We start from the raw sequence: 14,348 nt of genomic DNA, 5'->3' as shown, positions 1-14,348 counted from the left end.
AAAATGAATCTCAAATCAAATTATTGTAGTTTATATTGTGCACACAGGGGACACACACTTTTGTTAACACACAGACAACCTGGAGCCAGTATTCCAGGATATGCTGGTTAATTTTTGGATCGTTGTACATTTGAATGATGGCACAAGAAAATGGTATTGAAAATAACTTAAATAAAATAACTCCATTGTGGTATTATAGACAAAAAAAATAAAAATAGTCATGGTAGTCTAGCCAAAATTGTGAGATAGAGATTAAGTTTTGCCATGAGCATTACCACAAAACACAAAACAATGTCAGTCTGACGGCACAATTTTATAAAGAGGTCCATTCATCCTGGTTGATACTGAAAACAAGAATGCGGGTTTCCCTCAAACCTGGCAACCCTGCACCCAACAGCCTCCCTTTTCTTATTTGGTATGAGCGTGGATTGACAGAGAATTAGGCCAACTGAATACTGAATTATGATGAATGGTCGTTTTAATTAGTCACAACAGCCGATTGAAAAGGAAGTGAATGTCAAGGCGTTTGTTCTACCACTAGGTGTCAATATAACTAGATATTATAGATGTTGAACAGGTTTTGAGTGATTATAATCCAGTTAGTCACATGGTGGTACTTATCTTGAACATTGATATAAACTAAGTTAAGCTGATAAAATGTGTAATTGCCAGTAAATATCAGATTTGTTGCTAATTATAAGCACTAACTAAATGCTTTACATCCCATAGACCTTTTAGTTCAGGAATCACATGCATTTAAAGGAGGTGTGACAGTGCATAGTGCACATGCCACTGGATACATGACCTGACTCTGACCTACATCATATATATTTTTCACAATTACATTTCTCCAAAAACGTTCCCTCAGGTAATAATCCACCATATTTTCAGTTAGATGTACATATTTTGGACAGTCCCCCTGAACAGCACACTGTGACCTGAAAATCTTGTGAAAGGGTCAGAGACTCTCTTCGAGAAGTCTCCTCCCCTCCTTTAAAGAGGCCTATATTTAGGTCCAGTCAGCACCAGGGACACAACAGTGGCTGTGTGAGTGCTGGTGTGAGAGGCTGTTGGTTGGTGACTGTCCGTGTGCAGTGGCAGTATTGCCCGCAAATAAAGGAACTAAAAGTGATTATCGGAGTCAGGGAGGAGACAGGAAGTTTCTTTGGGCTGTTTTGCAAGTTCATGCTCTGTTTCTGCAAATAAGGAGGGACTTTTCTTGCACTTTATAAACTGACTTTGACACAAACAGGAATACTAAAGGCAGAGGCTTTCCCTGATAAAATGGGGGATGAGAAACATGAAGGTGAAGTGCCTCTTGTTGAAGATACAAAGGTGACAGTGCTTCATGAAACTGAGGCATCACTCGGGCCCGATGACAAAGCCGATTACCCTCTTGCTGGGACTAACTCAATCTACTCTGCGATTCTAAGCAGAAATGAGGCTGTCAAGGATGCCAAGCGACTCAAGACTTTTTTGGAGCTTCGAGACAAATACGTGAAGAAGAAGGTGGTGTTTGAAGACCCTCTGTTCCCTGCAAATGACTCCTCGCTCTTCTACAGTCAGAAACCTTCGATGAAGTTTGAGTGGAAACGTCCCTCTGTGAGTGCCAGTCTTTTGTCACCCTATACTTTAAGCCAAGTTGCACTTAATGCAAAAGTGGCTCTTCTCTAAAATCCCTGTGTATCTCACCACTTCCTCCGCAAAGCATGGCTGGGATGTCAAGTTGATATGGCTGCATGGTTGTGAAAGCATAGCTCTGGGTTATCACCTTCTTCAATCACAGACAGCTGACAGATGCCCTCTGCCTCTGCTGGGAAACATAAGGGTGCAACTCAGTGTTGGCTTCAGTGTTTCATATTTTTATGATATACATTCGCAAGAGGGTTTGATAGTCTTGACACCACAAGGTTCTGACTTGTAGCCTGGCAGCTGGACTTTTGGCAGAAAACATTTATCTCTGTTCGGCATGATGAGACCATGACTCAAAGTACCTGCAACACACTGACACAGATATTAACACTAATAGACAGAAATGCAGACATGACAAATGACACAAGCCCTTTCCCAAGACCCAACACTTGCAATAGCAATACTGCAGTGTGAAAATACTCAATTTAAATTTTACATGCATTCAAAACAAGTAATGACAGATGTCAGATAAATGTAGTAGAGTAGAAGTATTATGGAAAGAGTTTTTTTCTCTCTCGTATCTGTCCAGTAAATATTTTACAGTCTTTATGCTAAGCTAGCTGCTGGCGTCAGCTTCATATTTGCCTTGCAGACATGACAGTGGTATCAATGTTCTCATTTAATACTCAGCAAGAAAGCGTATTTCCCAAAACATTGAACTATGAAGACAGTTTCTTTAAGTAGCATTAAATAGAAATACTCTAGTATTAGGGTTAGGGTTAGTACTTCAAAATGACACTTAAGCGAAGTACTTGAGTAAATGTATTTAGTTACTTTCAACCTCTGCCCATGAACAGTATGAACATGACAGTTAATCCCTCTCAGTTTTATGTGATTGGTGTGGCGATTAATAATTACTTTTATCTGAATATATATTCATATTCAAAAAAGTAAAGTGTATTCCCACAGCATTCATTTATTCTATATAAGCATGAAACGGGTCCAAATTATTTTTTTAGTTCTTACCAGTAAACACAAATGACAAACATTGAACATTTTCAAATTTTTGCTTTGCAGTCGACAAAATCCAGTGTAACATGAATCTGAAGCTTGATTGCTGCTGAGTGCCTGATGGTGAATGTAGCTTTAGCCATTCAGCTGAGATTAGTGATACATGAATCCCATCCAGGGGTCAGCAGTGGAGCTCGCTCTATATTCGGAACATGAGGCTGCATTTTTATAGCCTTAGTTACGGTCAATCGCGTGATGAGGTGAACAGAGGCGCTACTGTGAATCCCCTGAATTACAACTTGATTTACAATATCTTTATCCTGTCGTTATCTCTTCTTTTTGTCTTTTCTAACCACCGAAAACTGCACATTTTGGATATTTCAGGAGTTAGAAAAGGCTGTGTTGTTTTTTGCTTGATAATCATGCATTTTTTAGTTTGTCCAGAGGGGCTTCAAAAGGTTTTAAAGAACAACCTTTGTGGCTTGTGACCGCTCTTCAGATGCTGTGGCCTTGATTTTGTTTTGCTTTATTTGAAGGATTTGTAGAGGCCTAAAGAGGTGAAAGTATCTAATATTTCACAAGAAAACAGGAAAGAAAAAAGAGGAAAGTTGGGAACCACTTTTGACGAAGACCATAGAATTTCTTTCATAACAACAAGCATTATGTGCTCCATCACAATGACACACAGTGCGTGCATAAACATATCCATTAATACTGACTGAAGTCAAATGTTGAGAAGAATAAACCATGAAATCCCTTTAATAAATCATACATATATAATATAGATGGATGATAAACTGGTAATTTCCAGTAGGACCACAGACACAGTCAATCACTCTGCCGTGACAGAGATAAGTAGTTATGAGGTGAAGGCTTCTCATCATTCAGCACAACGTTATCACTTGTTCAGAGGACTGAAGGGTCGTGACCAGGGGACCGCCAACAGCTGCTTCCTCATAAATATGCAGTGAATGCAGAGGGGGTTTCATGGTCCCAGCAGGTCCAGGTCAGCCAGAGAACCTTCTACAACGCACTTTCAGTTTCAGGGTCAAGTCCTCATATTGTCAGTCATGTCGAGTGTAGATTTGTAAGTACAGATTTTAAATTGTTGTGTGATTCAAATGTTGACCAATACCAAAATGATACCTTTCTTTGAGAAATATGAATACGTTCTTTTTACAAACATATTGAATTTAACAAAAGAAGCTCTTGTAAATGTTAAATGCTGTCTAATCACAAACAGCTGTACAAGAACGTAATAAAACAAGAATCTAAGACTCTAATTTAATGTCTAAAATTGGCAACATTTCAATTTAAATCAGGAACTCAATCTGCTCAAAGAATAAGCAAACAAGATTATGAATCGGACCCGACATTCAAGATTTCCGTCTATGTCAAAAAAGTATTGAGGTTTGATACCCAGGGCTAGTAAAAGCATGATTAATCAGTCCGATAGTAATGATTATTAAGCGAAGGGGGATGGCAGCCAATTAAACAGAGCTTCATGCATGAGTATTTATCCTTGTTATAGAGATTGGATCAATATATTTACATACATTTACACTGAATGCATCTATCATTTCATGAGAAAACAGATTTGAGCTCTGACGCTGATATTTCACAACATGCTCAGAAATATCACCCTAACCCTCTCTTTTGTCTATGACAGGAAATTTGTGAAAACCCCCAGTTCATCGTGGATGGAGCTAACAGGACAGACATCTGTCAAGGAGAATTGGGTAATGTTTAAACTGTTTCTGCTTCCCAACAAGTGGTTCAAAAGTTAGACTTAAGTACACCATGCTGCCTGGGACTGGTCTTTTCCTCTCTACTGATTCTCCAGGCCTCTATATCAAAACGTTATGGTGCATATACAGACGCTTTTTTGACAAGACATTACCAGTACCATTTTGTTTTCTTACTACGGCCTACATGTTCATAATACCACAATAGAAAACAAGAATAGAAAGTAGGTTACTGACCATGGAAAATGTGGAAAGAAACAACAATATCAGCTGCTGGTGCCCGATGGATGTTCTTCAAAAAGCTGAGCTTGTTGAAGTTTGTAATGCAAAAAGGTAATATGTGTGTCTTCTGTACAAGCAGAAACAGTCCTGTTGAGGGACATGGCAAGAAATAAAAAAATCTATAACAACATAGAGTACAGCCAAGCAATGTGGGACGGAAAACAGAGCCGGGAACACGTTTAACAGCTGCAATGACTATGAGATTTAGCCATAACCTTATTGATGCTACCTTACTGATGTTGATGACTGACACCTGCAGCAATGTGGCTTTAATCTGTGACAACTGCAGTAACTGATGAAGCGATATGCTTGTTTTCATAGCTCATGAATTTGCTGTTGACAGGTGACTGCTGGCTACTGGCTGCCATAGCCTGTCTGACGCTGAATGACAAGCTGCTGTACAGAGTGATTCCCCCGGATCAGAGCTTCACCGACAACTACGCCGGCATCTTCCATTTCCAGGTTTCTAAATGGATATTTGGCACATTGTGCAATAAACAACTGAACTTTCATGTTCTGAAAAATGTACTCTTAATTTCCAAATGCAGTTTAAAAGAAATACAGTTTATTAGACAGACATAAAAACACAATGTCAAATTCATGTTTTTACATGTAAATATGCTATCTCACATGTGAAATATGCAAATTCATCATATGCGAAATACAGTTTCACATGATAGAGCACATGTGAAATGTGATAGTTCATGTTAAAGTTATTGTTTTCACTTGTGATAAACATGTGACATATGATTAATATGTGTTTTTTTGGGTGTTACTTATTGGTTTTAAATGAGAAATAGTTTGGAAATGTGCTTATTTGCTTTCTTTCGAGAGTTAGATGCCAAGAAATAGTCTTAGAGACTTCAGATTCTGTACAGATTAAACAAATGAAAGTGTTAATTTGTGAGCTTTAGAGGTGCTTGTAGGTGAATTTTGTTACTTTGGACAGAGCCAGACTAGCTGTTTCCCCCTGTTTCCAATAATGGCCTCAAGCATCCAGTGTTGGGCAGGCATTATCAAAAAAACAGACGTTGCTTAAGAGATATGACTCTCAAAGATGACTGATTTGCTGCTTTAAGTCTGTTCTGTCTCCTTACACTCAGTTCTGGCGTTATGGTGAATGGATCGATGTGGTTGTGGACGACCGCATCCCCACCTGCAACAACCATCTGGTCTTCACCAAATCCTTCAGAGAGAATGAGTTCTGGAGCGCTCTTTTGGAAAAAGCGTATGCCAAGTAAGCAAAGTCTATTAATGTCCACTGCAGAGTGGAGTCGTGCAGCTCTCCTCGTCGTCACATCCATGATGTTATTTCATTCAGTTGAGATCAGATTTCTATCCATCCACTGAAAGAAGTTTGTTAGTAAGTTAGTCTGGATAAAGCCTGGGGACATGAAATCATTTCAGGTGTTTTAAATGCAAATTCTCCTGATTTGATAAATGTTTTTTTTTATCAGTATTGAGAAACAGGGAAAATTACTCCACCGACATTGAGGTGATGCCAAGACAATCTGTCAAACAAGATGATTGACCTCTCACCTCACTGGCATAAGATTTCTTGAACTTACTTGAGGTGAAACAAGTTTTAAGAGTTAAGAGTTAGAGTTAAGTTATGCGCTAAATGTCTTATTAAGGTGTTGATTATTATTTAATTATTAGAGGCAGTAACTAGGCTCGCAACCCCTCCCTCCTCATGTTTCCCACATTGGCTGCAGACACTGGGAAAAATCCAAGCCTTCAAGAACATACATGTCAGCGCATTGAGCAGAATGATCGACCTCTCTCTCTCAGGTTGCACGGGTCTTATGAGGCCCTGAAAGGGGGCAACACTTTGGAAGCCATGGAGGATTTCACAGGAGGAGTTACCGAGTTCTTCGAGTTGTCCGAGGCGCCCAAAGAGCTCTACAACATCATGAGGAAGGCGCTTGAAAGAGGCTCACTGATGGGCTGCTCCATAGACGTGAGTGGTGATGAAAGTAGTGAAATAAAGTGCACAGAAAATAGGGAAGAAATGAACACATTACAGGAACTTAAGCAAACAAAAGCAACAAAACTGGTTTTATTAGATGAGTCATGCAGCAACACAACTGACTGAAATATGAAAATCTAATTCAACTGTAAGGAGGAGGTGGATATTAGGGACACTGCACGAAACGTCTTTTCCCCCATACAAATTAGCCCGTTTCCCTGCATCCCACTTTTACATTTTTCTAATTTGATTATAGGAAAACTAGATTTTACCCATCAACTTCAGAATAAATGAATGAATTAAAATGATGTTTTCACAAGACTATTGCCTCAAAATTCAGTCTGTGTTTTGCTCTGACATGTGTTGTATCTGTCAGATTTTTTCGGCCAGTGAACTGGAGACTCGGACTGATCATGGGCTGGTCAGGGGTCATGCCTACTCCATCATAGGCCTGGCGGAGGTACAGTAAAAATGTCCACTCACTGTACAATAAATGCACATTCTTGGTTGTAATGCTAACAGCTTGGTGGTGTTTCTAGTGTGACGAGGTTGCAAAGGACACCAGAATTCGTCTGATTCGCTTGCGCAATCCCTGGGGTTTTGTGCTGTGGAAGGGACCGTGGAGTCCAAAGTAAGATTTGATCTGAGGCCAGCAAAAACTTCAGTTTTCAAACTTTTCATTTTGTGATAAAAAATATATAGTATTCACAAATAATTCTGTTTATGTGAATCTACAGTACCAAACGAACATGTAGGTGGGAGGCTTCTGCATCTGCCAGCATCATGATAGTATTATAGCATTATGACTGATGCTGTAATATATGTAATTCTGATTTGGTTTTTCCAAAGTTCAAAGGAATGGTCGACCATTTCCATCGCAGACCAGGAAAACCTAAAAAAACAGACTGTGGAGGCGAGCGAGTTCTGGTGAGTAAAACCACCGTCACATACTCTTCATCACATCTTTAATTTTGCCCAATCACAAATGTGCCTTAAGGGGCTTTACAATCCATACAGCTTCCTCTTTCGTGTTCCCCTCCAGGATGTCTTTTGATGACTTCAAGAGGAACTTCACAAAGCTGGAGATGTGTAACCTGACGCCCGACACACTGCAGGGTGACGAAAGACACAGCTGGACGGTGTCGGTCAACGAGGGCCGCTGGGTGAGAGGCAGCTCTGCCGGCGGCTGCAGGAACAACCCAAGTAGGCCTTCACTTTTTCTTCTTATATTGACCAAATCAAAAGGCTCATGTGTCTTTTGTCAGGCTGCTATCATGTGACTCCTTGTTGCAGATTTACCTTTTGTGTTTTACAGACACATTCTGGACGAACCCTCAGTATCGGCTGCAACTGTATGAGGAGGATGATGACCCAGAGGACGGGAAGGGGGCCTGCACTGTTGTCGTGGCTCTGATGCAGAAAGGTCGAAGGATGCAGCGCCATCAAGGAGCCAGATTCCTCATCATTGGATTTTCCATCTACGAGGTACCCATCACATGACCTTAAATCGCTGGATAAGCTGATGTACATGGACTTCTTCTTTAACTTCCTCTTTGTTTCTGCAGGTGCCGAAGGAGGTATGCCCATCTTGGAGAAGGATGTTATTTTGATGAAGTCAGCCTTTCACAGCATTGATCTGTATCTCCAGAGAGTTGTGTTTGTGTGCGTTTGACTTAGCAGTACATGTGGTGGCGGTAGTAGTAGTGAAACCTCTATGTACACTTTACAACACAAGCTTAAATACAGGATTATTTTCATTGTTGAATAATCTGGTAGTCATTTTGTTTGATTATTTTGCTGATTGTTGAGTCCACAAAATGTCAGAAAATAGTGAAAAATGCCCATTAGTTTCCCTGAGCCCAATCAAACTGCTTGTTTCATCTGACCAACAGTGGAAAACTCTGTATAAAACTAGCAAATCCTCACATTTGAGCGAATATTTTATTTATTTATTTATTTTCTTGATAAATGACTCAAATGCAGGAGTAGAAGTATTAAAGTTTCACATTGGAAAATAAGCTGTTTTGCTTTATTGACGAGAGTTAGTTGAGAAGAGCGATACCACTCTCGTATCTGTACACTAAATATAAAGCTAACACCAGAAGCTGGTTAGCTTAGCTTAGCATAAAGATTTTAAGCAGGGGGAAACAGCTAGCCTGACTCTGTCTAAATTATTTCCTGCCCGGGCGTAGTCACTTCCTGGAGTGTCCACTAATTGCCTGGCAACCTCACAGTGATGACAAGACTCAGCCAAGAAATAGTCCGGCACATAACCCACCATAACACCACAACATGTATTACACTTTGGTTTTTGTGCAGACAAAACAAACAAGATGGTACGGGTTAATTAACGAGCTTTATCTTGTTATCTTTGGACAGAGTCAGGCTAGCTGTTTCCCTCTGCTTCCAGTCTTTGTGCTAAGCTAAGCTAAATGACTGCTGGCTGTAGTTTTATATTGACAGATGCGAGAGTGGTGTCAATCTTCTTGTCTAACTCTCGGCAAGAAAGCAAATAAACGTATTTCCCAAACATTTTGAACAATGCTTTCAATACTTTTTCAGTATTGACTACTTTCCTATTTGAAGAGTTCATTTCCACACTTTCTCTGATTTCTTTCCGTTCATAGATGTGTGGACAGAATCAACATCTGCAGAAGGACTTCTTCCTGTACACAGCTTCCAAAGCTAAATGCAAGACCTACATTAACCTGCGGGAGGTCACGGAGCGTATCCGTCTGCCTCCAGGGGAGTATGTCATCATCCCCTCAACCTTTGAACCACATCAAGAGGGAGAGTTCATTCTCAGGGTCTTCTCTGAGAAGCAGAGCACGTCCGAGTAAGGATCAGTGAGGGTGGGGCACCGGCCATATTTAGTGGTGCAAATGATGTTATTCTGGGGGATTATTGACCAGTAAAATTGCAAAATATAGCGAAGTCTGTTTTTCCTCACAGGGAGGCGGAGAACACAATCGGCTCTGACCAAACGCAGGTTTGCAACATGACTGAAGTAGTGGGGTCGAAAATATATTTGGATAATTCTGACTGATATTGTAGCGGTGAAATGACTCGAAACAGATGGGATTGTTCAGGTCTCCTCATATTAGGATTTCTGGGCTTGAAAGAGGATACTGTCCATCCTCTAAAATATATTTAAAAGGCCAGATTTCTGTTGCAACACACTTTCTTTTATAAACATTTTAAATTTAACAGAAAGACTGGGATTTAGAACAAAAACTTTAGGACTAGGATAGCGTCATTCATTTTCACAAACAAATACAAGTACAGTTCATTACACAGGGATATCATCCCTCATATAATACTAATATAGAACAAAAAGGAGAAATTAGGAAGAATGTTAAAAACAACAACAATAAACAGCATTAGTCAGTGTCTGTTCCCTGTGAGTAACAATCGTTGCACCAAGTATTTCTCACCCTTGTCTTTCTGAAAGTGACTATGAAAAGGTCCATGGTTTTATTTTTACTTGTAGCCATAACCCTCCTCAGGGAGTAGACACAAACCTTTAGGTGCATCTCCAAAATACAGAGAGAAATTAGACTTTAATATAAAAACCAAGTATCCTTGACATCAAGCTGAATGTCCTGGAGAGGCTGAAACACACTTTCACACTGCAGTATCAGTTTGAATTTGATATACTGTAAATCCCAAATATGTAACATACATATTTCATATTTCATTGTTCTTGAAATCTCTCTCTATCTATTCATGCTGTTCTCATTGTTTTTCCCACAAGAGTAACTAACAGCCTTGAAAATGCAAGTATTTTTCCTCCTTTTCATCTCATTTCATCCTTCTGTCCTTCCTTGTCTTATTGGCCATCAGCAAGACAACAAAAAGAAAGAAAAGGTAATGCATGCATGTGGCACTAACATTGTTAGATTGTTTTTAAACTCTGCATTCCCCACTGCTTCTCTCTCATATGTTGGCAGCTATAGTTTGTGCCTTCATCACATATATAGATAATAACCAGTGGAATAACCATAAACTGACTCTCTCTTTTCTGTTCTGTTTGTCTCTCATAACCCTTCTCTCCTCTTATCAACCACTGCCATTACCCACATGCCAGCCTATTGTATTTGTGTCAGACAGAGCACTAGCCAACAAAGAGATCGAGCATGACGGCATTCAGGGGGAAAAGAAGAAGAAACCAAAGGTAATCTGTTGTTTCGTTGAGCCAGAACACCGACACTGCTGCCACGCAGGAAATAGCTCATAGTGACCTTTGCCCCGTCGTAATTTCTGGAGTCTGACGGCTCTGAAACGCAATCTTTACTGGGTCAAATAACATCGCTGGGAATAAAACAATTGAGTTTGAAGCCAACTGATCTCAAGTGGCTCAGCTGCACCTGTTTTCCTGTAAGGCCTCAGTGTGCACAGGCCTAGTTAATGTCTTTCTCTAATGTGCTGCTCTCCTCTGGTACTACAAGGAAATGCAATCTAATCACACCCCTGTCACTTCTGCCTTGTAATTTGGACTTTAACATACTTTTACTTTTATATACCTCTTATTATTTCTTTTATTTCTTTTTCTGTTTTATCTATTTATTTTAAATACAAATAGTATACTTTCTCTTTACCTTATCTTACAAACACGTCTGTTTTACCATATAGCAATTATTTTGCCATAGAAATGTGTCATTTTGTGCAGTCACAGCTAGCCTAAAGGCCTAAAGCTAATTTACCAACCTTTCTGTAATTCAGAAATCTATTTTGAGACACCAACGTCATTGAGTTTGTTATATCACGTTAAATAAGGCAGGAGCTGAATTGAATCATAATGGAGAAAAAAAGGAAAAGAAATACCAAATAAACAAGTCCAGCAAGCCAAAGCTAACTAGCCCACAGGATAATCCTCCTACCAATAACGCTCTTTTTAAATGACTTCTTTCTGATCTGTCGCTCAGCTAAAAGTACTCCAACCTGAGGAGGAGACAGAAGAGGAAAAACAGTTCAGAGCCATTTACCAACAGATTGCTGGTGAGGTGAGTACACGGAGAGGAGAGAGGAGTGTTTGAAAGACAGAGACAGGCGTGGACGTCTGAGTGTAATATTTGTCCCTCCCTTAGGACATGCAGATCTGTGCCAATGAACTCAAGATGGTGATGAAGAACGTACTCTCCAAGCGTGAGTGCACTGGAAAGATTAACATCATTTTTATAGTCTGTGTTGTGTGCTGATTATCCGAGCTGTCCTTTTCCACAGATAATGAAATAAAGACAGAGGGTTTCAGCCTTGAGACATGTCGGAGTATGATCGCCCTGATGGATGTATCCTTCCAGGTGGCATTAGCAGGTGGTTGGTACTGACTCACTGTCCTGTGGTCAACACGTATTGTAGAAGAGCAGCAGAACAGGCAAACGTTTTTTCCTAAATGCTTTACTCTGGCAACCAAAAGTTAAAGGGGTAAGACGTGTATTAAGTTAGTTCACTGTGCTGCTATTTTTCAGCAGTGAGGTACGGTGGCCCTGAGAGCTCAATGTACTGCAACTCAGCACATGCAAATAGACAAAACATGAGCAAATTAAGAAAACATGACCAAATAAGGTGAAGATGTTTTCTTAATCTGCAGGTGTTATCTTAAATTGCAGTGCGTCGAAGCTCTCAGGGCCACCGTATTTATGACCATATTTTATGTTGAACTATATTTGAAAAAGAATTAAATCATTATAGGTGAACCCTTAGTGACACGTTCAAAATCTCCCACATTCAATAGTTATTAAATGCACCTTTGAAATTGGCTCCACTGGCGTCTGTGTTGGTTTTTCCATAACTGACCATTTCTCAGACTGATGGGACGGGGAAGCTGAACCTGCAGGAGTTCAAACACTTGTGGAAAAAGATCAAGGCGTGGCAGGTGGGACAGTCGTAACCACCCTGTAACTTCTGCTCATCTTTATCAAACATACAAGTTTTCATCCGACTGTCCATCTCCTCATGTGTTTGCAGCTGATCTTCAAACGTTACGATACAGACAAATCCTGCTCCATAAGTAGCTTTGAGATGAGGAACGCTGTTAATGATGCAGGTGAGCGGCACTTTAAGAATGAACCACTCACAGGATGTTTCTCTACGCGTACTGTATATTTCCATTTTCAGATCCAATGATCCAATGTCTGTTTTTTCTTCTCCACTTGAAGGCTTTCACCTCAACAACCAGTTATATGACATCATAGCCATGCGCTACGCAGACGAGCACCTCAACATCGACTTTGACAGTTACATCTGCTGTTTTGTGAGGCTAGAGGGCATGTTCAGTAAGTACAGACCACACGTCACACCTTTTTTTTAAAAATATTTTTGGCTTTGTGTATATTTCGATTTTGTGGATTTTTGTTATCTGTTTATTGATATTTTATATTTGCACTATTTATATCTTTCCTACTTTGTACTCCAACTGCTGCACAACAGTTCCCTCAGAATAAATGAAGTTCCATCTTATCTTATTATATCTTATGTATAAATAGATGAATGGAGACTGATCTGTTGCGTCTCTTTCAGGGGCTTTCAATGCCTTTGACAAAGATGGAGATGGATTAATAAAGCTCAATGTCCTGGAGGTGAGCCAGCTTTAGTATTCTGTGTCTCTTGCTGTGTTTCTGTCCATGTTTATATGTTGTTCCACATAAATGTTCTTCATGATAAGACTACTGAGACATGCTTGTGACAAAGTGCATCAAAATTCCTTCTTGACCGAGGAAAGTACGAGTATGAAAGTTTGACAAAACGTTCCCAACTTAAGGTCAATTTACTACGTTTTACCCGAGCTTCTAACCTTCAAACTCGTTAAAACAGTCCGAGTAACCAGAAAACAGTAAATATGACCTTACCTTGTTTGTGTTTTTTTTAGATGTTATTTTGAGGCTGCACTTTGAGGGTCTACCATGTTGGATTACATCACAACACATACAAGTGTTTCTAATATTTTGTCCACTTCATTTTCATATATAATACCAAAATTATCAGAAAACCTCTCCATATGTTGCAGTCCAATACAACAACACCACAGACTACAGCCTCAAAAATGATCATAGAGTTGAATCAACCTCTCTGACACATTAAAAATAAGCTTCACAAAGGTAAAAACTGTGACACTACTGTTGTGTTTCGCAGTTTTTTGGTCAGTACACTTTCAAAATGAAAACCCTTTGTGCTCATATTCGTTTTTTCTTTTGCTCTTCTTCCAGTGGCTTCAGCTGACCATGTATTCTTAAGTCACCCTCTTCACCACTGATGCAGCTGCAGACAGTCGGGGCTCCTGTTCACGACTCAACTCCCGCGGCCTCTTAATTTTTTTTAGAAGTATCTTTGCACAGATTTTGTGACTCCAAAATCAGAGGTTTGATGATTTCTCCAGCTGTATGTGATATTTAGATTTAATGTCAACTTTATTTTAGCTTATTTCTAAGCGACTGACATCATACAGAAACATCATCATCAGTTTTCTGGACTCTAGAGCGCCTGATGAAAGCGACATGTGATGAATGCTGACGTCAGTGCAGCCTGATAATCATGTTACATCACTGTCCAGACAAAGTGAAGTAATGATGTAATGTGATGATGTGAACAGATGTTTTTACAAATGTAGAGTTGACCTTTGTTAAAGTTCATATGTTGTAAACAATACGTGGTTAGTAATGCAACGCTATCAGTGTTGAGTGAAATACTTTAGAGAAATACTGAATGTATGT

The 14,348-nt window shown here is 39.7% G+C and overlaps 1 protein-coding gene across 1 annotated transcript; it reads left to right on the top strand.

The window, feature by feature from the left end:
- Positions 1-1,284: 1,284 nt before the first annotated feature.
- On the top strand, positions 1,285-14,008 carry capn3b (calpain 3b). The gene is made up of 23 exons (XM_070925702.1): positions 1,285-1,602; positions 4,313-4,382; positions 5,014-5,132; positions 5,774-5,907; positions 6,462-6,630; positions 7,016-7,099; positions 7,179-7,270; positions 7,489-7,566; positions 7,682-7,842; positions 7,955-8,124; positions 8,205-8,216; positions 9,267-9,475; positions 9,592-9,628; positions 10,483-10,506; positions 10,727-10,813; positions 11,565-11,642; positions 11,727-11,784; positions 11,863-11,927; positions 12,446-12,514; positions 12,607-12,685; positions 12,798-12,914; positions 13,159-13,217; positions 13,845-14,008. The coding sequence occupies exons 1-23, from the start codon at positions 1,285-1,287 to the stop codon at positions 13,869-13,871; spliced, it is 2,316 nt and encodes a 771-aa protein (XP_070781803.1). The 3' UTR covers positions 13,872-14,008.
- The last annotated feature ends 340 nt before the right edge of the window (positions 14,009-14,348 follow it).

The sequence above is a fragment of the Enoplosus armatus genome, chromosome 19, assembly GCF_043641665.1.
Source record: "Enoplosus armatus isolate fEnoArm2 chromosome 19, fEnoArm2.hap1, whole genome shotgun sequence".
Taxonomy (NCBI): domain Eukaryota; kingdom Metazoa; phylum Chordata; class Actinopteri; order Centrarchiformes; family Enoplosidae; genus Enoplosus; species Enoplosus armatus.
The sequence above is the reverse complement of the archived record's forward strand: the minus strand, read 5'-3'. Positions and strand labels throughout refer to the sequence as shown.

Bases quoted from the DNA above. Each gene is read 5' to 3' on its own strand.
- capn3b (XM_070925702.1), top strand. From the start codon at position 1,285: ATGGGGGATGAGAAACATGAAGGTGAAGTGCCTCTTGTTGAAGATACA. The intron at 9,476-9,591 runs GTAAGGATCAGT...TTTTCCTCACAG, and splicing joins GAGAAGCAGAGCACGTCCGA to GGAGGCGGAGAACACAATCG. The intron at 9,629-10,482 runs GTTTGCAACATG...ATTGGCCATCAG, and splicing joins TCGGCTCTGACCAAACGCAG to CAAGACAACAAAAAGAAAGA.